This window comes from Danio rerio, chromosome 4, assembly GCF_052040795.2.
Source record: "Danio rerio strain M-AB ecotype USA chromosome 4, GRCz13ab, whole genome shotgun sequence".
Lineage (NCBI taxonomy): Eukaryota > Metazoa > Chordata > Actinopteri > Cypriniformes > Danionidae > Danio > Danio rerio.
In genome coordinates, this window is record NC_141024.2 from 65,385,363 (window position 1) to 65,411,367 (window position 26,005).

Sequence of the window (26,005 nt, forward strand, 5' to 3'; positions counted from 1 at the left end):
GTATATTGTAGCAAGAACAGTTGGAACTGCCCCATTTATTTTAATGATGGCTGACTCAAAAGAGGGGTATTCAGACACAGTTACTTGAGATACCTTCCATTTCTCCTTATAGAGTATCGCCACGCCCCCTCCCCGTCCAGTAGTGCGGGGTTTACAAATGTATTTGTATCCTGGTAAAACAGCTTGGTTAAAATAATAGAATAAATCATCATGTCTTTGCCAAGTTTCAGTAAGACAGAGGAAATCAAACTTATGGTCAGACAGTACGTCTTGCAGCAGATGACTTTTATTAGATAACGAGCGAATGTTGAGTAGTCCAAAAGATAGATTGTTTTTGCATGCTTCGTTGGAAGCGGAGTTTGCTGGGTATGTGAGTACACTACGGTCTATGGATCGTACTGACCTTGATCCCTGGCGACTGTTGGACGACCAGAAAGACCGTATTTGGGATGAGTCGTCAATGTTGTAGGACCGTCGTGATCCTCTGTGAATATATCTCTGACGCAGTCAGACCGCGATGTCAGGATGAAAGCGCAGCGTTGACGGAGTCTAGGAGAAGTGGGAGCGGAGTTGAAGAAGTTCCTGAATAGTGGAGTAGTAGCTCCGCAGGGCGATATACAGCAGCGAGGAAGATCCAGAGTGTTATGACCCAAACAAGCAGGTCAGGAGCTTTCATTGTCGTTTCGTCTCTTCTCCGGGTTTGAGTTGAGTGACAGCTGCTGTGACAGGACAGTCACAAAGTCACGATAAGGACCATAAAGCAGACTGGTGCAGTGGAAAGTGCAGAGGTTTAGCATAAAGTGCTATGCGTTATACAGTAGATGTACTGTCAACTGTGTAGTCCAGACAGAAGTTCTTTAAAAAGTTCTTTAAAAATATTCTCTGTGGGTAGCGGCAGCTAACAGCGCCAGCGTGCACCCTAACCGGAAGTTACCCTAACATTTGGCTCTATTGATCATCTATTGTAGATCAGCCAATCAGAATCCAGCATTCACATGACACTGTAAAGGTCTTATTGTAATGAATCTGCATAATGAGTGATGTTTGACCAGAATAATTCTGACTGTAGACCTGCTGAAAATAAAGTGTGTTTAGTGTTTGTTTAATAACTGAGTGTCAATCTGTGTGTGTTTACAGTCTGGATCATGGAGGAGAGATGAGGATTACAGCAGGACCTCGCAAATGTACATCTATACACACACACACACACACACACAGACTTTTTCTGACTAGCTATGTTTCTATCCACCTATTTTTATGTGCATTTCACGAGTTCACACTCACAGATATTTGACTGAATAGAATATGCGTGTTTGGCATGCTGTCCAGAGAGAGGGCTCTGAGCTATAGAACACACTCTAACACCTCCGTGAAGTTGGGACCCCATAAAAACAAATTAACCCTAAAACTATGCCATTCATTTGTGCTTTGTTTGTGCTGATTTGTACCGCAAAAAATGGAAGTTAGTGCTGGTTTGGGGTCAGAGATATCATGCATTATTTTTTTTGACAAATAGTGTGTATTTGGCAGTGACGTCGCGGCTCCTGAAGTGTTTTGATTAGGCAATATCTAAACAATAAAAATAAATACAGTGTTTATTTTAACGGCACAAATCCAGCACAAACGAATGACACCAGTTTCGTGCAGTTTAGAGGAAATAATGGGGTAGAAATTGAAGCATCCACACGAGGGATGCTGAAGTCAAAAGAAAACAGAAGTATGACGTGTTTGATTATTTATAGGGGTTTGATCTTGAGCTGATTAGATAATAAAATGATTGTCTGTGATGAATTAGCCTCTCCAAAGACTGATCTTGCTCCTACCAAAATTTGTTTATAAAACATCATTTTGGAGATACGCATAAAAAACAGTTAATGGAAATGCTACGATGTGCATAAATTTAGAAAATGCACATAAAAAACATATTAGCATAACTAAGTAGGAAAAACTTTTTATTCTGTTAGAAAAGATGCACATAAACTATGATGGAAAGACTTAAACTGCACGATTTTCAGTATGTGCATTAAAAAAAAGGTCATGTGATTTTGTTAAAAGAGATCATTTGATGATAATAATGTGTGTAAATAGAGAAACCAGCAGGCTGAGCACACTGTAGGACATCTAAAATGTTGTTTTGGTCATTCTTAAATGCCTTACCGTTTCAGTAGTAGTGTTATTATATTATTAATGACCTCCAGAATCAAGAGCGTCTGTGCTCCACATCTGACACCTTTAAACGCTGTCGTGCGTTCACTGAGTGTCATGATTGCCTTCTGAGGCGCAAGTCATTTATTAGATGAAGAAAAGATTAGCAGAGCTTCTCCTACTGCAGCAAATTCAGTTTTTACCGTTGACATTTGGCGCCCGTTAATCAGGAAGTGACGATTTTGTTCGCTTTGACTCGTTGGATGGAAACACTGCTTTATTTGCATGTCTTTTATACAATAATCCAGTTTTGCGCATGAAGTTCATTTGCATTTTTGGATGGAAACATAGCTACTGTCTCTCTCTCTCACACACACACACGCACAGTGCTGTAGTGAGTGTTGTTGTGTTATAATATATGTATGTGTCTCTTCTTGTGTTCAGATACCTGTTTTCTCACACTGGCTCCAAACACAGCACACACTCAACTCATTCTGTCTGAGGAGAACACAGAGGTGAAATGTGTGAGAGAGAAACAGTGGTATCCTGATCATCCAGACAGATTTGATTATTGGCCTCAGGTGTTGTGCAGAGAGAGTGTGTGTGGATGCTGCTACTGGGAGATTGACTGGAGTGGAAGTGTGTGTATATCAGTGTCATATAAGAGCATCAGGAGGAAGGGAGGAGGTGAAGAGTGTGTGTTTGGATCTAATGCTCAGTCCTGGAGTTTGAGCTGCTCTTCCTCCAGTTTCACATTCAGACACAATAACACACACACTGATCTCCCAGTAGAGCGACTCAGCAGTAGAATAGGAGTGTTTGTGGATCACAGTGCAGGAACTCTGAGCTTCTACAACATCTATACAGAAACAATGAGCCTCATCCACTCAGTCCAGACCACATTCACGGAGCCGCTCTATCCTGGGTTTAGGGTTGATTACTCTGAATCATCAGTGAAACTGTGCTGAAGACTGAAGCTGTGCTCACACTGTGAGATTTCAGCAACAATTTTGTTATCTGAGACAATTTTGGGAAATCATAAAAGATTCCTGAAATCCTAGGCTAAAATCTGTGATCTTTGATTGTGGGTTTGATATGTTCACTGACAGCCTGTTATGATCAGATTTTTTCTCCAATGAAGTTCTGGCAGGGTTAGAAGATTTCAAATCAGAGGTGGGCAAACTACGGCCCGCTGAACACTTTCATCCGGCCAGCAAGGGAGTTTTTAAAATGCTGCTTTGAGTAACGGTTTGGGTCAGAATTAGTAAATTAATGATGCAATTACAAGTAAATGCCATGTGATGGCAGTATTGGATGCAGTACAGTTAGTGCAACCAGTAGAATTAGAACACACTCTCAGATATTACGATGCACTCGACCGTTAATGAATGAAAATGAGGCAGGATAAGAAAAACTGACTCTGATTGTTGTGTGTTTAAGGAAGAATCGACAACAAAGTACTTCTTCACCTATATTGGAAAGAAATTGGTAGTTTTAATATGCCAAGAAACTATTGCTGTTTTTAAAGACTACAACCTAGGGGGCTGATCACACCGAACGCGTATTATGTGTTAAGAGGCGCCTCTTTTAAATGGTTTACTGAAGGTTTTGCGCACTGCTTATACGCCCTGCGCTTTGTTTTAACCAACTGCTGCGCCTCATATTTTTACCGTTGCAGACTCCAGACATTGACACTCTTGCAAAGAGAGGGGACCAGGCTCATTGTTCACATTAACACACTCATAATAACATGACTTGGAATAACAAAGACTAAGATTCTTCTTCCGTTTTATCTCATTGTTTTATGATTGATATGAGCATATTTATAAAAGCTACAAGTGAGATTGTTATACATTTGACTGAAATTATATAACAATTGCTGGTTAAATGTGTTAATTTTTGTCATAAAATATATTTTCCATGCAAACATTCACTTTAAAAAGTTCTTTTAACAAAGATTTGTGGTTTCATCAAGTTTTATGATGATTGATCTGTATATTCTAAAAGCAGTGCAAATGAGATTATTGTAAATTTGACTGAATAGTAAACTTTAAAAATTATTTTTAATGTGTTAATTTGAGATTTTTTCTATCAGACAATATATTTTCTATTCTCCACTCTCAAAAATATTACATTATTATATTTTATAAGAGATTATTTTATTGTTTTATGATGATTGATAAGTAAATATAAATAGCAGTGCAAATTAATTTGACTTATAATATTTTTAAAAAATCAGTTTTGTGTTAATGTGACACGTTTCTGTCAGATAATTACATATTCCATGCATACTGCCTCTATAAATTAAAGTTTTTTTTTTTGAAGAATTTGACGTGTAGCCCTTCACTTGGTTTGCAAAACTTGATGTGGCCCTCGGGTCTAAAAAGTTTGCCCACCACTGTTTCTATCACTTACCTGCAGTGTAACAAAAGCTGGGATGTGCGTTAATCCAAGAATCAATAGGAGCTCTGAATTTGATGACGCAATCCATGTGACAATTCAAATGTCAAAACAGTTTTTATCTGATCATTTAATAGATCATTTCTATTTTAATGATCTAAGCGCAAAGCTCAAAGCACAAACGCATTTAGGGCGTGTCTGAATCCACTTTTAAAATTTTAAGGAGGGGAAAACACGCTCTGCGCCATGGCGTATGATCTAAAAGGGTTGCGCTTATTACCTTCCATTAAACCAATCAGAGTCTCATAATCCATTCCCTTTAAGAGCGAGTTATGCGCATGGCAGATTCGTTATTAAGACTACATGGCGGGCGAGGAAACAGATCTGCTTGAGCGTGAGTTTAAAGCGCATGAGCAGATCATCTGTGGAACAACTCGGAATCCACCAAAGCTCCCTGAGGTAAAAATGGCGTGGGGAGAGATAGCAGCGACTGTGTCCTCGTCTTCTGGCATCATAAGAGTGGCTGTACAATGCCGAAAAAGGTACAATGATGTCAGAAGACAGGGAAAAACAAATCTCGCCGCTAATAAAAAACAGCAGGTGACCACGGGAGGAGGACCACCTACAGCCACTTTATACCTTACGCCAGCAGAGGACATCGCTGCCTCTACTCTCAGTGCTGAAAGCATTGAGGGGTTTGGTGGTTTAGAGGTGGGCGTGCAAGGTAATGCATTTTTTTATTAAACAAGATAAAGTAAAAAAAAAAAGAATTTGTCCAAAACATCCAATGTTCTTATGAATACATTATATTTAAATAATTCAGCAACAATCATGAAGTGAATTAACTGCATTTTATGCAGCTCCGCTGGCTGAAGATTCTGCTGTTCCTGGAGTTTCGCGACTGCGAACAGGAGGAAGAAGGCCAAACATTTAAGTTTAGAATGTAAAGAAACGCGCGCACACACACACACACACACACACACACACACACGTACGATCGTGGCATCATTGCAATCTAAATAAAAATAAAATCATAAACTGAGTTTTTTTTTATTCTTTAGGTCTACTAATTTGCAAAAAAATCCACTAAAATGCTTTGCTTGTACAGCAGGAAAAAAGCTCTTAATATTTGTACATTTCGAGAGCAAAGGCGTTTCAGCACCTGGGACAGAGCTGTGTGTGTTTTAATGAAGATATTTAAACAAAATGGCTGCCATTATATCCAGAGGTTAAGTCAAATGCAATATTTACACAGTTTAAAAGTAAAAAAAAAAAAAATTAGCTTACTTAAAAGTCTACAGGTGAAGCAGCTCTTCTGCCAGCTGGTCTCTCCTCGCCCGTGCTGCTGCTTGAGAATTTAGATTATTTGGCATTGGCACATGCAGTTCAGCTTCAAGCCTTCTAAAATCCTGTAATCTATCCTCATTTGTGTCTAAGAGACATCCATGGCGTATGGCAATGTTATGCAAAACACAACATGCCACAAATAATGCTCTGACCTTTTGAGGACTGTACTGCAGTGTTCCCCTTGACTTGTCAAAACACCTGAAGCGCATTTTTAGTATCCCAAATGTATGTTCAATGACAGCTCGTGCTTTTGTGTGTTTTCGATTAAAAAACATCTCACTCACTGTTGTAGGCATGATATATGGGGTAATCAGCCATGTCTTTAATGGATAGCCATTGTCCCCTAACAGCCACCCGTCTGTGGAAGTGGAAGACTGCAGGAATGACAGAGTTGGCTAGAATAAAGGAGTCATGGCTTGATCCAGGATAATTTGCAAATACATGTGTAACCACACACGTTGCATCGCAAATTACCTGGATGTTGATGGAATGGGTTCCTTTGTGATTAACGTAAATCAGAGCATTCTCAGATGGGGCACGTAGTTGCACGTGAGTACAATCTATTGCACCCACAACACCAGGAAACCCAAATTTAGCCCAGAACTCCTGTTAAGTGTATTTTGGCTTGCAGGTGTCACAGGGAATTTTTTTTTCCATAATATTTTTATTTTTGTTTTCAGTTTGAACACATTAAAAAAACTTCACAGGGAATTTAATGAATTTGAGCGCATTTCGGATCAGGCTTGATGTTACTGCATGTATAGCCGAACTTACGGCAGGTTGGGATATGCCGCCAATAGAACTGAGGGGATGTTGAAAAGACCCGCTCGCAAAAAATGTAGTGCAGCAGTTACTTTTACGGCAACGGGGAGTGCATATGGGCAAGATGCATTAGTTTGTAAGTCATCTGCCAGAAGATGACAAAGTTCGGTTACTGCCTGGCGAGATAACCGTAGCCTCTGGCGGCACTCCACCTTGGACAGCAACAAATTTGTGGACCTTGGGAGACCCTCGGCCTCCTCCGTCTCCCAATTCTTTGGCCCATAAGGTACTCCATTTGGCTAAACAAAGTAAATGCAAAACTACATTGGGCTACTGATAATTACTGTTAAAATTTGTTAATGATCAAATAGGTACACTGAGGAGATCAATAAGAGATATTTTGCTCAAATTACATGTTCAGTAGTCGGCTGTTCAGTTGCTCAAGTTGGATCCAAACTTGTATAGTTGGTGATACACAAACTCAACCAAAAAAGTCAGTTTAAATATATGCAAGTACTGGTCTGATTGGTCAAGTCATTAGCCAATTTCATGCATCATTACTGCAGATAGTTGAGCTAATTTGATGCATGCAATCGCTATCCATTATGTCATGTAGTCATTTTTTATTTTTGTACACAATAGGCTAATAATCTTTTACTATTACATATTCATTCTTTTTTCATATTTAAACATAACTTGTGCTGCGTATCATGTGTGTGAAATAAGCCACTTGTCGCATTGGAACTGCCTCTCACTAACGCGCTCTTTAAATAATCAGATATAACCTGCGCTCAGTGTGCTGGACTTTAGACCAACTTTCAGTCGATCAATGGCGCAGTCTATTTTAGTTGTCTCAAAATAGCAACGTGCCAGCATTACACCTCATTACGCCTCCTTGTTTAGACCAGAACGCCTACGGGCACACATATGAGTACAAATTTATTTGCTATTTACACAACATGGTGCAAAACAGCAAAACGACACCTGCGTCAAGCTAAAACTAGCAAATAACATTGCTAGTTTCCCATTGCGCCGGGTGTATGATAGGGCCCCATATCTTTCAAGATTTTTAGACAACACATTCATTGTATAATCATGCTGAACATCCTGAATAGTCTTTATTTGATTTGCCATCTCAGTAATTGTGGAGGCTGGGATTAAATGCTTTACCTCCGAACCTAAAAAAAAATATATAGCTAAATTGTCTATACAATCACCTGGCTCTGCATCTTTATGTTGGTAAACGTTAGCATCAACTGTATCACCTACATCAATGACTACAGGTAGAAAATGAGAAACAAGTGCTCCCTCACCTGGAGAAGACTGTTCTGCAACCCTAACAGATGAATAGGTGAGATCTGGCTGCTTTTCCACCTATGATACATAGAGATATGAGATGAAAAAGATGTCTTTATACTGAATTGCTTGGAGCATCCATTAAAAGGACAAGTATCAGCCAGCCCTTCTTCTATGTGACCACTCAAGTGAAAAACCAGCCCTTTCACATCTCCATACTCAGTGTTACAAAAACTCAAAGAACACTTTAGTTGTCAAGACACATTCCGGTTCCAAGTTTGTATGGCCCGCCTGTCTGGGTGTGTTGGTGACATTTGAACCACAAAGGAATTGAATGAGGAAAATTTTCTTCCACAATCTTTGTGGCCACACAAAAAAAGTTTGATGTTTACATGTCTGTGAGTTCTACAGTGCTTCAAGTATTGAGACAATAAAACGCACTTAAATTCACAGACACTGCAAGTCAACATAACCACGGATTAAAAATGGAAAAAACGTCACGTTATCTTTCCAAATCACGCGCCTCACGCACACCTGCTTACGTTAAAATGGAGCAAAACCACAAATGACGACTTAGGGCTGGTCTTGATAACAAAGGACATATAATTCATTAGGTAACGTTACCAAAAAACATTTCATTGTGAGCTCAATGAATGCCAGTACGCTCACATTAACATCACAAATACCAACTAAGCATGAATTGAATATAACGTTAAATCATCGCACAAGATCACGAACGAGTATAGTAATGTACAAAAAATAAAAGGACGTTATAAATAGACGTTATGGGTCTAAACAATAAAAAAAATAAATCATATACATACTTTTTTTTAACCACAGAAGCGCAAGACTGATCCTGCTATCGTCCTTCACTCGTTTGACCATGTGTGTGTGTGTGTGTGTGTGTGTGTGTATGCGTTTGAAATGGCCTCTGGCTTAATCATGGGAAACGGCAATTTGTGTGGCTCATGATAAATGGATTTGAGTTTATGTGGTGTCTGAGCACCATCTGCTGGTTGATGTCGGTAGCGGGAGAGTGTTGATTTCAGTTTCACTTTCATTTTGACATAAACAGCGTTAAACGTTGTGCTTTAGATATTTTCATCAAGGCTAATACCCTGTAAACATCATTTTTGTTGCCTGATATGATAAATGTAATGACTTTTCTGTTAAAGAATAGTTTGTATTACTGCTCATTCATGATGGCTGAATTCATCAGGATAAAATTATTATGTGATAAAACGCACTGCACGAGTTTTATATTAGAGTAAAATAGATTTATTTGTGTTTCACTGTTTTACAAAAAAAAGAATAAAGGAGACAGATCTTCAAACTGTATCTTTGGTTCTTTATACTTTTAAGTTGCTGACTGAACAGTTAGGCAGCCAATCTTAGTGAGGCCAGTATAAACTATTGTATTATTGAATGTCTTTTCAAATGTCCTTTATTCTTGTGATTTAAAACTGTACTTTCAGCATGGTGATCTGCTGTTTTTCTATAATCAGATGTTATTGGTACAAAATCACTAACAATAATTACAATTGATAAAAATAAAGTTCAAAGCAATAATTGAAGCTATTATTTTGAAAAGTAATTATTATCAAAGACTACTTTACTGCACACTGCTGTTCACAAAACACAGTTGGAGATTTGAAAATCAATGTAAGAGATTTACCAAAGGCTTTATTTCAGAAATTAAACTAAATAAATTACAGTAAAAACAATAGCTCAGCCATTGATTAAATTGACTTAAAGCTCTTTAGTTAACTAAGAAGTTCTATAGTGAACTACTGGATACATCTTTTTAAGTTCACAGCTGTCACAGTCAGAACAGGTAGTCCACCCTTCCTAATTCCTTGCCTAGTCATCGTCCTGTTCGTCTTCCTTTGTTTCTGTTCCAAGACCCACCACTGCACCCACAATAAAACAATAACCCACCACTGCAAACAAAACTAATAAAGGCTAGCACTGTAAAACAGCATGGTGGTCTTGCACCCATTTGTTCAAGATTATAAAACTCTTGAAAAACATAGTGGATACATTGAACAGTTAGGAGATTGTGTAAAAGGAAGCATATGTTTGTGTCATCTGATCATCTAGGTGCTTTTTTATTGACTGAATTGCTGGAGAGTTCCACTGTTAAACTCCCATGTCGATTTTGCTTTGCCAGGAGGTGTAAAATCCAGAAAAATGGGGTCCAGTCAGGAGCATTCAAATTGAGAACAAAAGCAGAACACGACAGGCAAGTCGGTGAATTGGTACGTGATGGTGCTTTAAGTGAACAGTTAGCAGAAGAAAAAAGTAGATCAGTCTAATATGTTATTGTGTTTTGGTCTGTGTTTGCAATTTTATTTATTTATTTTTTTAATTCACCTTTATATTTTAGTTTGCACCGCTTATATGCACCTTTCTATTTTGCCCTACTTTGAATATTGTTTACAAATAAAAGCTCTTGTTTATTAATTGTGAATTGTCTATGTCTTCTAACATGAATGTAAAAGTTCACACCATGGGCCCTATCATACACCCGGCGCAAGGTGCGGCGCAATAGTCTTTTACTAGTTTCAGCTTGGCGCAAGAGTCGTTTTGAGGCGTTGCGCTACGCTGTTTAAATAGCAAATGCATTAGCACTCATTTGTGTGCCCATAGTCGTTCTGGTCTAAAAAGGAAGGCGTTCTGAGGCGGACCGCTGGCGCGTCACTATTTTAAGAAACTATAATAGATTTTTTATTAGACCAAAACTAACCCGGTCTAAACTCCAGCGCAGAGTTGCGCCTCGCTTACGCACTGCTTAATACGCACAAGAGAGCAATAGGCAAATATCTTTACATATGAAAATATTTAAATATTAAGGATATATATAGGATATAATAAGAATAGATATAGGATATAAATATAAAGGATTAAAATATTACAAAACATATTATTTTCTAGCCTATATAAATATGAAAAACCACTGCTTTTATGTCTTCTTTATCTCGGGAGGCTTTTTTTAGTTTGTAATTTGCTTTTGTATAATGTTATTATTATTAGCAGTATTATTTATTATATCCATATTTATATTTGTTTGATTAAAAACAACCTTAGATTTGCCCACCTGTCAGGTTTAAGACCATATGGGGCACAGCATGTGTTTTAGGATATAACTCAGGTTTTTGCGCACACTTCGTTATTATTGTTTATTTATTCGTTTGCTGGAAATTAGAACTGAATTTAGAAATAGTTTTGAAAACTAATAGCCTATTTGCGCTAACAATCAAAATTAATTATTTATAGACTAATTGATGTCTGTGCGTAAAGGTTTCCCTATCCAAGAGCGAAAGTGAAAGTGATCCATTATCTCTCATTCTCACGCAGTAGATGCTCTGTTTAACTGTTTTCTGTTAAAAAACTGTTTACTGTTTGTTAGTGAAATGCTCAGTTTTTCCACTTAGACTGACTTTACGTCCTGTAAATAGTGAATGTGCTTATGGCGCGACGCAGCTGACTCTGAAAGGGAATAGGAGATGAGACTCTGATTGGTTTATTCTCAAAACACAACTATAACTCATTAAGAAAACAAACTCAACCCTTTTAGACCATGCGCCACAGCGCAAAATGGATTTTCCCGTCCTTAAATTAGCAAAAATGCGTTCTGACACGTGCTGAAAGCGTTTGCGCCCTGCGTTTTGCGCATGGACCGCCAAAATAGAGCCCTAAAGGTTACCAAGACAGATCTCTCAACAAAAGAGATCTGTCTTAGTACAGGCCAAAATCAAGCAACAAGTAACACAAACAAATCAAGAAAGCAACTTCTAGTCAGAAACTTCCATAGCATAGCAGCTTCTAAATGCACCCTCTCTGTCTAAGGTAGGCTTATATATATGAATGAACTGAAAAAGCCTCCAGAGATGAAGAATACATAAAAGCAGTGGTTTTTCATATTTATTTAGGCTAGAAAATAATATGTTTTGTAATATTTAAATCCTTAATATTTATATTCTATATCTATTCTTATTATATCCTATAAATATTCTTAATATTTAAATCTTAATATTCTGTCTCATGCACGCACGTGATGCGATTTTAAGCTGTGGTCTTACCATTGTGGAGTCCAATATTAAATCTGTCATGCATCTATATATTTATAATTAGAAAATAATTTCATCACAAGTAAAATTATTGTATGGGCAGTTTATAAAGGGTAATTCAGGGTGATTAACCTGCTCCACCTACACCATTTCTCAGAATTCTTTTTACCATGGTGTGTTTACAGTGGTGGACATCACATACAACAACAACTGAACTTGCTCCTGTAACTTGTTTGCAACAATGAAATTTAAATATCTGTGTCACATATTCATTTAAATAAATGGCTCATCATCATGTGCAGTCGTATTTATTAATAGCTGCCTGATAGGCCACACCATTACCTGAATAGGATTGTTTTACATATAAGAAACCTGTAACGGGTGTAGCTGCTCGCTCCAATACCAACTTGATAGGTTAAAGCATATTACATGAACAAGACCTGCCTTATGCATGATAAAGACCTGCCTTACACCTCTTAAGACAAATAAGCATAGTGTCTATAACCATACATGCTTGATTGCCCAAATCATTACAATCGCTACATCTGAATGGTGTCTTTTCACACATTTTAAAAATAAACATTTTTAAGCATAGTTATTCACCAATACCAGTTTAATACCTCAAATAATTATACATGTGAGACGTCACAGTGGGTAGCACGATCTCCTCACAGCAAGAAGGTCACTGGTTCGAGCCTCAGCTGGGTCTGTTCAATACTTTAATGTGAGGCGTCAAAGTGGTGCAGTGGGTAGCATGATCACCTCACAGCAAGAAGGTTGCTGGTTCGAGCTTCACCTATGTCAGTTTTCATTTCTGTGTGAAGTTTGCATGTTCTCCCTGTGTTCGTGTGAGTTTCCTCAAGATGCTCTGGTTTCCCCAAAGTCAATAGACATGCGGTATGCATGCAGTGTGTGTAAATGAGTGTGTATGTTTCCCAGTAATGGGTTGCAGCTGAAAGGGCATCCGCCGTGTAAAGCATGTGCTGGATAAGTTGGAGGTTCATTCCTCTATGGCGACCTCTGATTAATAAAGGGACTAAGCCGTAAAGAAAATGAATGAATATATGAATAATATCATCACATGAGTATCAGTGCTATCAGTTTTTGTAATTCTATTTGTTGTAATGGTCTGATGTTATTGCAATAAAAATAAATAAATAAAAAAAGCAGTGGAATGTGGCTGTATATCAGCTGTGGTGGAATGCGTGTGTTATAGTGTGCACTAGGCACTCGAGAACGATTGTCCCTCTACCTGTTGTTTCAGTCCCCTGAGAACTTTGCTCATCTTCAGAACGCAAATGAAGACACTTTAGATGAAATCAGAGAGCTCCTTCATCTGTCATAGACAGCAAGAGTCCCGAGATGCTCAAAGTCTAGAAAAGGAACCAAAATATTGACTTTGACAGTGACTTTACTGGTTCAATTGTAATCGAGTTCCAAGAACATTTTGTGTGCCAGAAAACGTTGAAAAAAGCAGCCATGTCCAAAGTAGGAGCTGTTGAACCATATAGTGACTGTTTTTGCTTCTGTCGAACTTGCTGCTTTTTGACCCTGTAGCTTATTCTTTTCATTTCAATTCAGCAGAAGAAACTCAAACAGGTTTGGCTCGAGTGGAGGATGAGTAAATGACAGAATTGTAATTTTTATGTGAACTATCCCTTTAATGCTTCTGTAAGTAAAAGTAAATTAAATATTATCACTGAAGAAACTACCAAAGAATGGCAGGAAACGTGGAACAGATAATAAGAGTAAACAATTTATATGAAACAATAAGAAACACTATAGAATTATAAAAGAGGACATAATTATGAGGATGAGATTTGGACTCAGATATTAATAGAAGTAATGTGTTGTAGATCATCATGAACTGGATTAAAAAAAAGTTTCTCAAAATTTTCTTAAAATGTGTAGATTAAAATTTTTTGATCAACTTTAAAATACTGAAGTGTGTGTGTGTGTGAGAGAGAAATCTAATCTATTTTTTAAAATATTTTTTATTAATCTTTTTAATGTTATTAATCTATTTTTATTTTATTTATTTCTGTGTTTTCTCTGTTATATTATATTTATTATATTTTATGTCCATATTTGTTTGCACTACTGCCCTTTTTGCACTGTCTTGTTTGTACGCAGCGACGCTGCACTGCTTTGGCAATACGAATGTACAGTTATTTGTCATGCCAAAAAAGCACCTAAAATGTGAAATATGAGAGAAAGAGAGAAAAAGAGAGAGAGCAGAGATAGTATAAAGTGAAAAACATGGGAGAAATGTATCAATAAGTCATGACTGCAACAGTAAGTGGCAAAAAAGCGAGATAAAATAAAGACTCTTATTTTGGCGTGGCGTGTGACGTCATCAGGTGGCGCCGCTTCAGCGCTGTGATTCAACTGGAGAAAGGTTTGTGCTTTAAAACGTTTACAGATATAAACCGATTTAATTAAAGTTTCAGGATTTTTTTCTTCCGATGCTAAATTATTTACCTGCTGTTTACAAACCCTTTATACATCGTAGTACTATTTTATTCTCAGTAGCCGAGGGTTATTGTTTGAAACAGAAAAGGGTGTAATAAGTGTTTTAAAGCAGGGTTTCCCAAACTTTTCTGATAGAGGTAAAGTTGGTTTTATATTCGCATATTTGTTCATTTAGAAGTCTCTATACTGTTTACTGTTACTTTGAATTCGATCGAAATTAGCATGCAAGTGTGTCTTCCCTGCTGAAAAATCCAGCCTAAACCAGCCTAGGCTGTTTTTAGCTGGTCGACCAGGCTGGGTTTAGAGGGGTTTTGGCCATTTCCAGGCTGGTTTCCAGCCAATTCCAGCCTGGTCTTAGCTGGTTAGGCTGGGAGATGACCAGCTAAAACCAGCTTGACCAGCCTTGCCAAGCTGGGAGTCCAGCCAAAACCAGCTATATCCAGCTTAAACCAGGCTGGTCAAGCTGGATTTGGCTGGTCATTTTCCAGCCTGACCAGCTAAGACCAGGCTGGAAATAGCTGGAAACCAGCCTGGAAATGGCCAAAACCCCTCTAAAACCAGCCTGGTCGACCAGCTAAAACCAGCCAACCAGCCTAAGCTGGTTTAAGCTGGATTTTTCAGCAGGGTTGAAAACAACATTAGCACTGATTATTTGACTGTGAACAATGTTGTACTTTGATAGTCATTTGCTGCTAATATGATTTTACTGTTTAGAGTTTGCAAATAATACTTTTATGAAATTATATTATTAAGGGCAAAGTCTGAATGTGCGAATATAAAACCAACTTTACCTCTATTTTTAAAGAAATGTTTTACCTGATTTCTTTTTGATGATTAAAAGAAACTGTTGAAGCAAGTGTTGAAGAGAAGTTATTTTGTTTCTGTTCATTGTTTTATTAATTTTAAACAGGACATTTTTATTGTTTTGTTCATTTTAAACAGGATAAAGTGTCCAAACGCAGAGAAAAACTCCTGCTGAAGCGACTGATCTCCACACTGTTATAAAGATGGCGTTTATTAAAGAGGAGAGTGAAGATGTGAAGATTGAAGAGACATTCACAGTCAAACAGGAAGATCTGCAGGAACAAACAGGTTGATTTTCATTCTCAAAGACCAACTCAGTCATTTGATCCTCATTCAGATATATTTTAATAATAAGAATACTAAATTAAATCCATCTTGCAGCCCTGAGTGTGCTGCCTAGTTCTCCTAAATGCACATAAGCATTCATTGAAAGACAGGAATGAGTTTCTTTCGTGTTCATGTGTTACTAGTCTCCTATTTTCTCTACCTTCTTAACGTTATTGCTTTTCTTGTTATTTTGCTGTTTGTAAAGCGTCCTTGGTGCTTTATAAAATAAACAAAAACAATAAATTAATAAAAGGTTTAACTGAGCTGACGATATTTGACCTACAGTATTCTCATAAAATACTTAACATTTTAGGCCTTAAAAAGTCTTAAATTAACTGAAATATTGTGCTGTATTGTGTCTTTTTTAAACAAGTCTTTATTTTTCTTTGTTCATGTTTTTCTACCCAATCTGGCCAAAACCCATTCAATCACCAACAATCCATCTCAATAAAACTTTAAACTTTTTATTCAAAAAGGTCTTTTTAACTCTATTTATCATAATAGTTTAATTATTTTCCTTACAATAACATTTGTTTAAACATGCTCCATGTATTTACTGCTGTGGATATCGACCTGGACAGATTGTTGTGCATAGATTTATTTTGTTATAGTTTTTAAAACTTTAAAAACATTCGTTCATTTTTTATTTTTAAAAAGAAAGTTTTTGTTACACAATATTATTTTTTTTTCAAAGAAAAATAAAACATTAAAAATATATAGTAATTATTATTGTATTATTAAATGTATTAATTATAAATTATAATATTATTTTGACGGGGAAAATAAAAATCTTTTCCATCTGGGCCATCTGAAAAGTTATTTAGCCTTTAGCCCTTTATGAGTCTAAAATTTCATTCATAATGGTCTTAAAAATGTCATAAAATGTCTTAAATTTAACTTTGTAAAACCTGCAGAAACCCTGGTTTACAGTATGTCAAAAAATGTGGATGCCCCCAATATTAAATATGCTGAATGAAATGGACACTAAAATAATTAATTGTTATAAAACATTTTAGTCTCAGAATATAGATCATATTCTTCATGCACCAACAGGCAGCGCCATTGGAATCTTTTTGCTTGAGATTTTTTTAAAGAATTAATTTTTAGATCCTAAATATCAGTGTTATGCTGCTGAGGCATGGGGCATTATAAAACCGCCAACATTTTCTGCTGCACCGTTCCTACAGTATATGTAAGGTTTTTTTGTTTTGTTTTGTTTTAAGTTTTTTAGGACAACAGTATCTCCTGGGCCCGGTTTTTCAAAAGTAATCCACTAGGATTTTGGATAAGGGATTGGATCAAATCTTGAAAATGGGTTTTTCAAAAGAAAAAACGGATTACCTAATCGGATTAGATCACGTAATCCAATCTTGGTTTTGATCCGGATCAAACCCTTAGTTTGGGTTTTTCAGACCTTTTTTGTAGGATCTGGATCACAATGATCCAAAAAACCTGGATTAAACTGATCCCATCAGAAGGGTGGATTTAGCGTGGATTTCATGCCTAAAATGTAATGAAAACTTAAAAAATTTATTAAATAATACTATTTTTGTATCATGCAGTATAGATATACTATTTATTCATAAGGTTTTAATTTTATTTGTTCATCTGTCAGGCTATAGTGATTATTGGCTTTAACGTATTTAGCCTTTCTGTATAGGCCTCCAGCAAAGTAGAAAGAGTTTGGCCTCATAAAATAATCCCCCAAACAGCTGTGAAAATTTACCAAAAACAATCAATTTTATTCTGTCTCTAATTGATATATATATATATATATATATATATATATATATATATATATATATATATTCATCACAATGGAAAATATTTTTCTTATTAGAATATTTATTAGTGATGATAGCAATGATTACAGGATAAACAAAAAATGGCAATGACTGATTTTTGAAATCTCTTTCAACAATTGCAAAAAGAGACTGAAAGAGCAGACGCACAGCTTTATCTGGCAGAGGAACAACTGACTCTGACCAAGCTGCAGCAAACCAAGGCCAGACTTGAGATCCGCCTCCTAAAGGCTACGCTCAGACAAGCTGCTCTCTCCACATCAGATAAGGAAGTCTGAACTTATTGTGGAGTTTTTGACATTAAGTTTTTTTTTTATTTAAATCTATATTTAAAACTTATTATAAATATCCTCAATGTACAGTATTTGTGTTGTAGGTCTCAGATGAGCGGACTGCTGGAAGAGAATGGGGTGGGGTTTTTATTGTTTTTATTATTTATTATTATTATTGATTTAATATTTCTTAAATTTTCTTAGTTTTCATTAAAACAAAAATTAAAGTTATATTGGCCCCTTGCTGGCTATTCTACTTGTCACTCTACATATCTATAGTTCTACATTGTGATTTCCTCTCCTGTTTGAGCACTGGTAATCCAGATTTAGTGATCCTGAAAAGTTCCTATCCGGATCAGAATGATCCAATCCGATGTTGCTTTGAAAAACTGGCTCAAAAAGTATGCTGGATTACCTGATCACGGATCGCAAAAACAGAATTACTAAATCTGGATCAATTTGATCCGGATTAAACCTTTTGAAAAACCGGGCCCTGCAGACCGAAGAACAAAGATGCTGTTTTAAATCGTAAAGAAATCTGTGATTCATTAGAATGATTTAGCCTGACATGTTTACTGCTCAAAAATATTTTAAAAGTGTCTCAGAAGAAAATATATTTTAGGTTATTATACTGTCAGTATCCTATACTGGACCATGCCTAATGCTGCTTGATGTTGCAAAGTCATATTTTCTCATTTTATTATTTTTATTTGTATGTATAGTCATGAACACACCTGTTTGTAGAGCAAGTAGTGAGACTGTTTTCTGCAGTTTATTATTCCTGGTCATTTCTCTAATAGGCAACTGAAGTTCTAAAACAATAAAGATCAGGGGGCTATTTCAATAAAGTGGTTTAGAAAAGCGGGGATTAAAGTCAAAAGCCTGACTTGAATGAGCTGAACTAAACGTCCACGCTTAAAGGGGTAGTCCACTACGATTTCATATTTTAAACTTTAGTTGATGTGTAATGTAGCTGTGTGAACATAAAAAATGTCTCTGAGTGTAAAAAGTTCTAAGTTCAATGGAAAGGGAGACCTTGGTTTTTACAGAGTTAGCTTAGCAAAGACTACAATGAACGAATTTTGGGGACTACAAAAAAATACTTCCGCCCCCTGTGACGTCACAAGTTTGTTTACTGCGCACCCCACATTGTGCATGCAGGTAAGGGCCGTGGCCAGAAGCAATGTAACGTTATAGCAGAGATGAAGCTAAAAATGCGTCTAAACACGGCTGTTTCCACAGAGCTTCGTCTGTTTCTGTATTTGGGCTACCAAAGGACACGACACAAAGACAGAAGTGCCTTCAGTTCAATATTAATTATCTTCCAGAGAATTATAAAATACTCAGCAAGCATAATTTGACAAAACAGCTCCAGAATCTCTCCCAGTTCAGTGCTGGATTCGGCTAAAATCTCCTCAAAGCAGAAGTTGTAAGCTACAAGTAAGTGTTTTTATTTGTTAAAATTGATCATGACATGTACAGTGTCTAGCGTTAACTGTATGCTGTAGCAATAATGTAAACAATGCAAAATGCTGCTTTGCGGGCAAACGATTTAGCTACAAATTCATATCTATCAGCCAAACTGCTGTAACACACACTCACAACCAGCACGTTCGTGTCTCTTATGTGTGTGCGCACGGGACTGCACTGATTGTCTTCAGGCAGCGTTTCCATGTGTTTCACATCTCAGATAATAAAGTTGCAAAAGATATGTGGATGATTTATATTACTTACACCGGCATATTCCGGATACTCATGAAAGACATCGTGTAACGCATGGAGTTAAAAAAAAATACAGATTAGCTTACCTGACTAGTGGTCGCAGCAGAATAATAAATCAAGGCTCAACAGGTAGCATCTCACATCTTGTGCTTTATTCTTCTGTCACGATATATTACAGAAAATAACTTAATCCGAGCATCAGAGAAAAAGAAAGTCCCGCGCACATGCGCTTGCTAAAGAAAGTTCACACATTCACACACACATAAACGCACACACAGACGCTGTTAAAGGAGCTGCACCCCATTTTCACTCCTTAGTTACAGACACTTGTCAGATGTTATTTTAGAGAGCGGGCGCGAGGTTGACTGCATGTTTACACAGCAGAAAAGCGCGTGGTTTTATGGGCGTGAAGTGGAGCCGATCCGTCAATAGCAGCACATTATAACGATGACCAATCAGAGTCACTTGAGGGCGGGCCTTTTAGAGGAACTAGGAAATATGACAGTCATTTTCATGTTAGCTGAGTAGCTGTGTATAATCAAAGTGAGATCTATGAAAAAATTATGCGATTTCCTTCAAGTGAAACATAAGCACACATTGCTTTGTATCTTATAAACACAACCAAGCCTTAAAATTACATTCTGGACCACCCCTTTAATATTTATTATTACAATAACATTTTAATCCAGACTGGAAATGTGGGTGCCTGTGTGTTTTGAGGGAGCCTAATAAATAATGAACATAACAAAAACTGCATGCTGATGCACAGTTAATGTTGATTAATAAAATAAAGATAAATAAAATAAAAGCAATGTGTCAGAGACCCTAAAAAAATGTTTAACTCAACAATGAAACATCAAACGTTGCTAAAAGATTTTACATTGTCAATCAAATGAACTTAAACAATTAAAAAATGCAACAAATATTTGTTTCTGTCCGAACTACAAAACTAAATGTAAAAAAAAAGTTGCTTAAGTTGCACACTAGATTGGTCATGTATAAATATTATTATAACCATATTGTACAAATATTATTGTCACTATAAGCCTACATCATGCTGATGATTAAAAACACAATGTCATGATATCTCATGCGCTTGTCTTCTGACCGAGTGCATCTTAAAATACATGAATAACACTCCTCAGAGCTTTAGAAGCAGACATTCTTTTTTAATTTGTAAAATAAAGACTTGCAGGTTAAGGAAACAGCATAGGAGGAAGTTGCCGCGGGCCAGGGTGGAGATTAAAAGTAAAAAAAAGTATATTTATATGGACAGAGAGGTAACTAAATAGAATAGACAGGAATATATTGATTTGTGCCCCGCTGCATGCTGCAGAGCGCAGATGCAAATGGCAAATGCCTGCTCTCCGCTTCTGCTCTCCCTCGGACTCGCGCATAAGGTGCGACTCTCGACTATTCTGACAAATACACACCTACGTTACACATAGCACAACATGGAAGTTTGTGATTGGGTCAGCCCAACGTCAATAAAGAAAAGAACCAATGGGCTGCAGATTATGTCACAAGGCCACTCTGTCCGGAAAAGAAACATCTTACTTTCAGAGCGTGACAGCTCAAAGGATTGTCAATCGCTTAGGCAGAAAAACACGATAGTCTGCCAAGTTTTTTGCCGATCAGATCATAAGAAGATGAGCCCAGATGATCATCTGTTTTTTGGCCGCGAGGGCCGGTGTCCCTAGTTCCAGAATCTGTTGCTCTCAGCAGTCACACTTTTTAAAAATAATTTATTTATTTACTTGACCACAGCCTTCTTATTCATTATTTTACCGCAGCTCTGCTCTTTTTATCTATTTTCTTGTAGCCTCGTGAGCAGGATGCAGCCTGCAGGTTAATGATGATATAACTAGATAAGTCGCCATTCAACGTACAGCTGTTGTGGTTAGTACGTTAGATTATGACGCGGCTAACCTGGGTTCAGTCCTTGTGGACCGTTTGGTTAAATTTTTTTTTTTTCATTTTTATTGTTAAGACATGATACTGTTTGGGTTGTTGAACATTTGAAGTTCTAAAAGAGCTGTTTTCTCCAAAAAAAAAAAAAACGTGATAGTGTAATTAGAAACTGAATTGGAAATAACCTTATTTTAATATAGTCAGTGGTAAACTGATGTAAGCCGGTCTGAGGCTTGAAACTCCAGGGCTGAAAAAGAGTCCCAGTTCGGCCCTGGCCCGGCCCAAAACGTACGTCGACCCAGCGGGAAACTGCCCCTTGCCACAACAGGAAAAAAAACTGTGTTAATTTCTTTTTTTTTTTTAACGCATTTTCAAATTAATCGCATGCGTTAACGCGTTAATTTTGACAGCGCTAGCTTAAATGTGTATGTGTGTAATGGACACCAGGAGGTTGATATGACAAGATCAATCTAAATATGATCTGCTATGTCTTTACATTTAATTTGCATTAAAATTAAGGTTTGTGTAGCCAATGTTTTAGAGCCTTTTCACTTCAGCTTTTGATGAGAATTTTAATGATTTACTAAAAACTGAACTTTTTTTTATTTCAGACCTAATTAAAGACTACGATGAGAATAAAGAGGAGGAACATCATGTCAATATTGAAGACAAAACTCATTTAGAGACTAATGGTTTTTTAAAAGTGAGAGGTAAGAGTTGTTTTACCTGCACTCACTGTGAAAAGAGTTTGGTAAGCAAATGCAAACTGAAGATTCACATGAGGATCCACACTGGAGAGAAACCATTCACATGCACTCAGTGTGGGAAGAGTTTTAGCCAATTATCGCACCTTAATCAACATATGATGATCCACACTGGAGAGAAACCGTTCACATGCATTCAGTGTGGGAAGAGTTTCAACAAATCATCATCGCTTTACAGACACATGAGGATCCACACTGGAGAAAAACCATTCACATGCACTCAGTGTGAGAAGAGTTTTATCCAATCATCATCCCTTAATGAACACATGATGAGCCACACTGGAAGGAAACCATTCATATGCACACTGTGTGGGAAGAGTTTCAGCCAATCAGCATACCTTATTAAACACATGAAGATCCACACTGGAGAGAAACCATTCACATGCCCTCAGTGTGGGAAGAGTTTCATGAAGTTATCACACCTTAATGAACACATGAGGATCAACACTGGTGAGAAACCATTCACATGCCCTCAGTGTGGGAAGAGTTTCAGCTGCTCATCATACCTTAATAAACACATGAGGATCCACACTGGAGAGAAATTATTCACATGCTCTCAGTGCGGGAAGAGTTTCAGCCAATCATCATCCCTTATTAAACACATGAGGATCCATACTGGAGAGAAACCATTTACATGCCCTAAGTGTGGGAAGAGTTTCAACCAATCATCATCCCTTAATAAACACATGAAGATTCACACTGGTGTGAGAGAGTATATGTGCTTGGAGTGTGAGAAGACTTTTATTACAGCTGGAGATTTGAAAAGGCACCAGAGGATTCACACTGGAGAAAAAAACGTACAAGTGTTCACACTGCAGTAAGAGGTTTACTCACTCACGAACCCTGAAAACACATGAGAGGATTCACACTGGAGAGTAAATGTAGTCATGATCAGTGTGTACAGAGTTTCACTCATCCGGGGCAGCTTAAGAAACACATGGGATGGTTTTCGGTATGTCGTCAACAAGTGTAGCAGCATAGAAAAAGTGCTACCATACACACTGGTATTAATCATCCTTTTTACATCATATATGATAACCTAAACCATATTTAAATAACAAGGGGGGGAAGAATCCTGAAAAAAAAAAAAAGAGAAATCAACAGATTAAAAATCAGAGACAGACAGGATAGCTGATAGCCTGTCAGCTTGCATTGCAGCAATACATTCAGACATCAAAGTTTTCCAGATGGATATTAAATCTGACTTAACCGCCTTCCAAGATTCTCTCACAAAAGAAGTGAAAATGGAACTAAGTAACTTTAAACAAGAAGTAAATCAAAAACTGGATGGCCTTTTTATGGACCTAAACACAACGGCAGAAAAGGTCAACAAAGTGGAGCAGCGAGTTGGGAGAATTGGAGAACGTTGCTCAGATGAAAGAAATGCTCGATCAGTCTATCCAAAGAGAAAAAGAGAACATGCTCTAGAAACATGCTCTTGTAGAAATAACATTAGAATTTTTGGAATCCCGGAAGGAAGCGAAGTAAATAATATCCAAGACTTGGTGAAAACGATTATCAAAACGGAGCTGTTACTGAAGATTTTATTCTCTCTGTGTGAAGTATTTTCTGAGTGTAAAGCAGTTAATTTTCTCTTCTCAAAATGTATGCAGCAAACATGCCAGCCTGTGTTAAAAATACAGTGATATGTCTGTGTAAGAAGAGTATGCCAGCACAGGAGCAACACTAGGAGAAGGCTGAGTGACTGATTGTGTAGAATAACTGAATATGTAAAGCACTGATTATATATGTTAAATACTTGTGTGAAGCTATATGTGTCAGAAGTTAGAATGAGTAACATGTTATCAAGTGATTATGCTATTATGACAATGTATGTAAACACTTAGTTCCTTTTGCATAAGTTGTATCTATGGAGAGAGAACTTTGGTTTCAAAACAGTTGCTGACATGACATAGATCTGTGACATCTCGCTGACCATAGCAAGCTGGCTAAGAGCCAAGAATAGCAGGACCACTTAGAGTAAAAAATCTATCCTAAAATAATTAAAAGTTAAAACAAGACTGCACATCCAGTTTAAATTATTTAATATAATTGCTTAAAATTTTGTTAAAAGCTATGACACTTTTTAGAGGCCTACTCATTCATGTGTCTTCTGTTTCTTAACAGCTGTTAAAACTACAAGGTTTTAAGGTCATCTCTGACTTTGTAATTATATCTTTTATCTGACAACTACACAGTATTTACTACATAGTGTTACTCATGGTCATTTCTTGTTGTGTCCTTTGTTTTCTTTGTCTTGTATTTTTTTGTTTTGTGTGTGTCTCTTAAGTATGGCAAATACACCCTCTTACTGGACTTTAAAACGCAAATCTAGAGAAAGGGTAAAACAACAACTGAAGTCAGTTCAGTGTGCTTCTGATAATTCCTTTAATGCTGAGAGTCTACCAATTTACAATTCCGAACATCTAGATGAGGAATTCCCAGACTATGAATCATCTTTGCCTAGGAGCTAGATTTTTCACAGTCTGAAAACAGCAGCTCTAACGAGGAAGAGGAAGCTTATCTACAAAGCAAACTTGCAACATGGGCACTCAAAGAAAACATAACACAGTGCAATTAATAATTTATTAGAAATACTGAAGGAGCATCATCCATCATTGCCATCTGATGCAAGGACTCTTCTAAGGACCTCTCAGTCAGAGTCAGTGGTGGTCCAGGAAAAGGCTGGTGGGACATACCATTATTTTGGTATCCTGAATTCAATGAAGAACACTTTGGAGGCAAACAAATGTGGATTGGCTTATGCTTAGAGCTCCCAGCAAATGTGGATGGGTTGCCAGTATTTAAAAGTTCATCCACCCAATTCTGGCCCATTCTTGGAGTCATCAAAAACCTCCCTCCGCATCACCCATTTGTAATTGGGCTTTTCTTTGGCACTAGCAAGCCAGCAAGCCTTCCCGAATACCTGGAAGATTTTGTGGCTGAAACTTCATTGTTGGAGAAAGGCTTTTCATTTCAGGGAATATCAATGAGGCTCAAACTGTGCTCAATGGTCTGTGATGCTCCTGCCCGAGCTTTTTTGAAAAATATAAAAGGGCACACAGGCTACTCGGGGTGTGAGAAATGTACGCAGGAAGGCGAATATTTGAGCAATAGGGTGATATTCCCTGAAATGAATGCCCCCCTTCGCACTGATGAAGATTTCCTGGAAATGACAGATGAAGAACATTTAGGATATTCTCCCGATTAGGTTTGACCTAGCAGAACTGTTGCTATGACAACAACTTTCGGATCAGCTTTGAAGAACGAAACGATCCTGGATCGTGTCAAAGCGTCAACATCCAAATCCAGCTAATTGAGTAATCCACGTACGAAGAACGGACCCCAGACGCTCTCTCAATCACAACACACACAGCACACACACATTCAGCACGTCTGTGGACACATCTGCACATTCAGCCACAGTTACACACTCCACTCACACACACACACACACACACATCTCTGTGTGTATTCTAGTTCAGTTCAGTTATGGTGTCACTGTACATGGAGTCAGTTTACAGCTAAAGTTCTCTACAGTTGTATAGCCACGGGTTTTAATGTGTTTATTTTATTCTCTACAGATATATTTCCTATGGCTAAAGTTTGTCTATATTTTATTTCTTATTTCATTCAGTCATTTATTTCTCATTTATAATCTTGTTGTCTTTAAGGTCATGGCTGGTCGTATAAACATTTCACTGGATATTGTCGTGTGTATGAGTTTGTATTTGATAAAGAAAACTGAATTCTAATGTAAAGTCAAATGAGATATTGAATAAAACAACATTTCAGCTGAAGTTAAAGTCTTATTTTCTCTTGATTCTTCATCTTTATTAACACTTGATGTGATTCTCCCTTGTATATTCACTGGGCTCAGCTAATTTTGTATCTAACAGTAATATTCTGTG

The 26,005-nt window shown here is 37.2% G+C and overlaps 2 protein-coding genes across 15 annotated transcripts in view; both read left to right on the forward strand.

Moving 5' to 3' along the window:
- LOC101885873 (NLR family CARD domain-containing protein 3) overlaps positions 1-13,186 on the forward strand; it is a 36,564-nt gene extending 23,378 nt beyond the window's left edge. For 8 of the 13 annotated variants that reach the window (XR_015484000.1, XR_015484001.1, XM_087249798.1 and 5 more), the window contains 2 exons: positions 1,138-1,184; positions 2,590-4,472. Coding sequence is in view for 10 of the 13 variants with exons in the window: in XM_087249798.1 (XP_087105924.1) it covers positions 1,138-1,184; positions 2,590-3,113 (571 nt within the window). In the remaining 3 variants the exon portion in view is untranslated. Of the gene's footprint in view, positions 1-1,137; positions 1,185-2,589; positions 4,473-10,120 lie in introns of those variants that run through there. The other 5 variants (XM_087249802.2, XM_087249807.2, XM_087249809.2 and 2 more) reach the window with 1 other exon arrangement.
- A 1,192-nt stretch (positions 13,187-14,378) lies between these two features.
- LOC137487288 (uncharacterized) overlaps positions 14,379-26,005 on the forward strand; it is a 372,332-nt gene continuing 360,705 nt past the window's right edge. The window contains exons 1-3 of one of the 2 annotated variants that reach the window (XM_088650550.1): positions 14,379-14,418; positions 15,435-15,584; positions 21,942-25,894. In XM_088650550.1, the coding sequence (XP_088506676.1) occupies positions 15,500-15,584; positions 21,942-22,915 (1,059 nt within the window). In that variant the 5' untranslated portion in view covers positions 14,379-14,418; positions 15,435-15,499 and the 3' untranslated portion in view covers positions 22,916-25,894. Of the gene's footprint in view, positions 14,419-15,428; positions 15,585-21,941; positions 25,895-26,005 lie in introns of those variants that run through there. The other variant, XM_087250262.2, reaches the window with a different exon arrangement.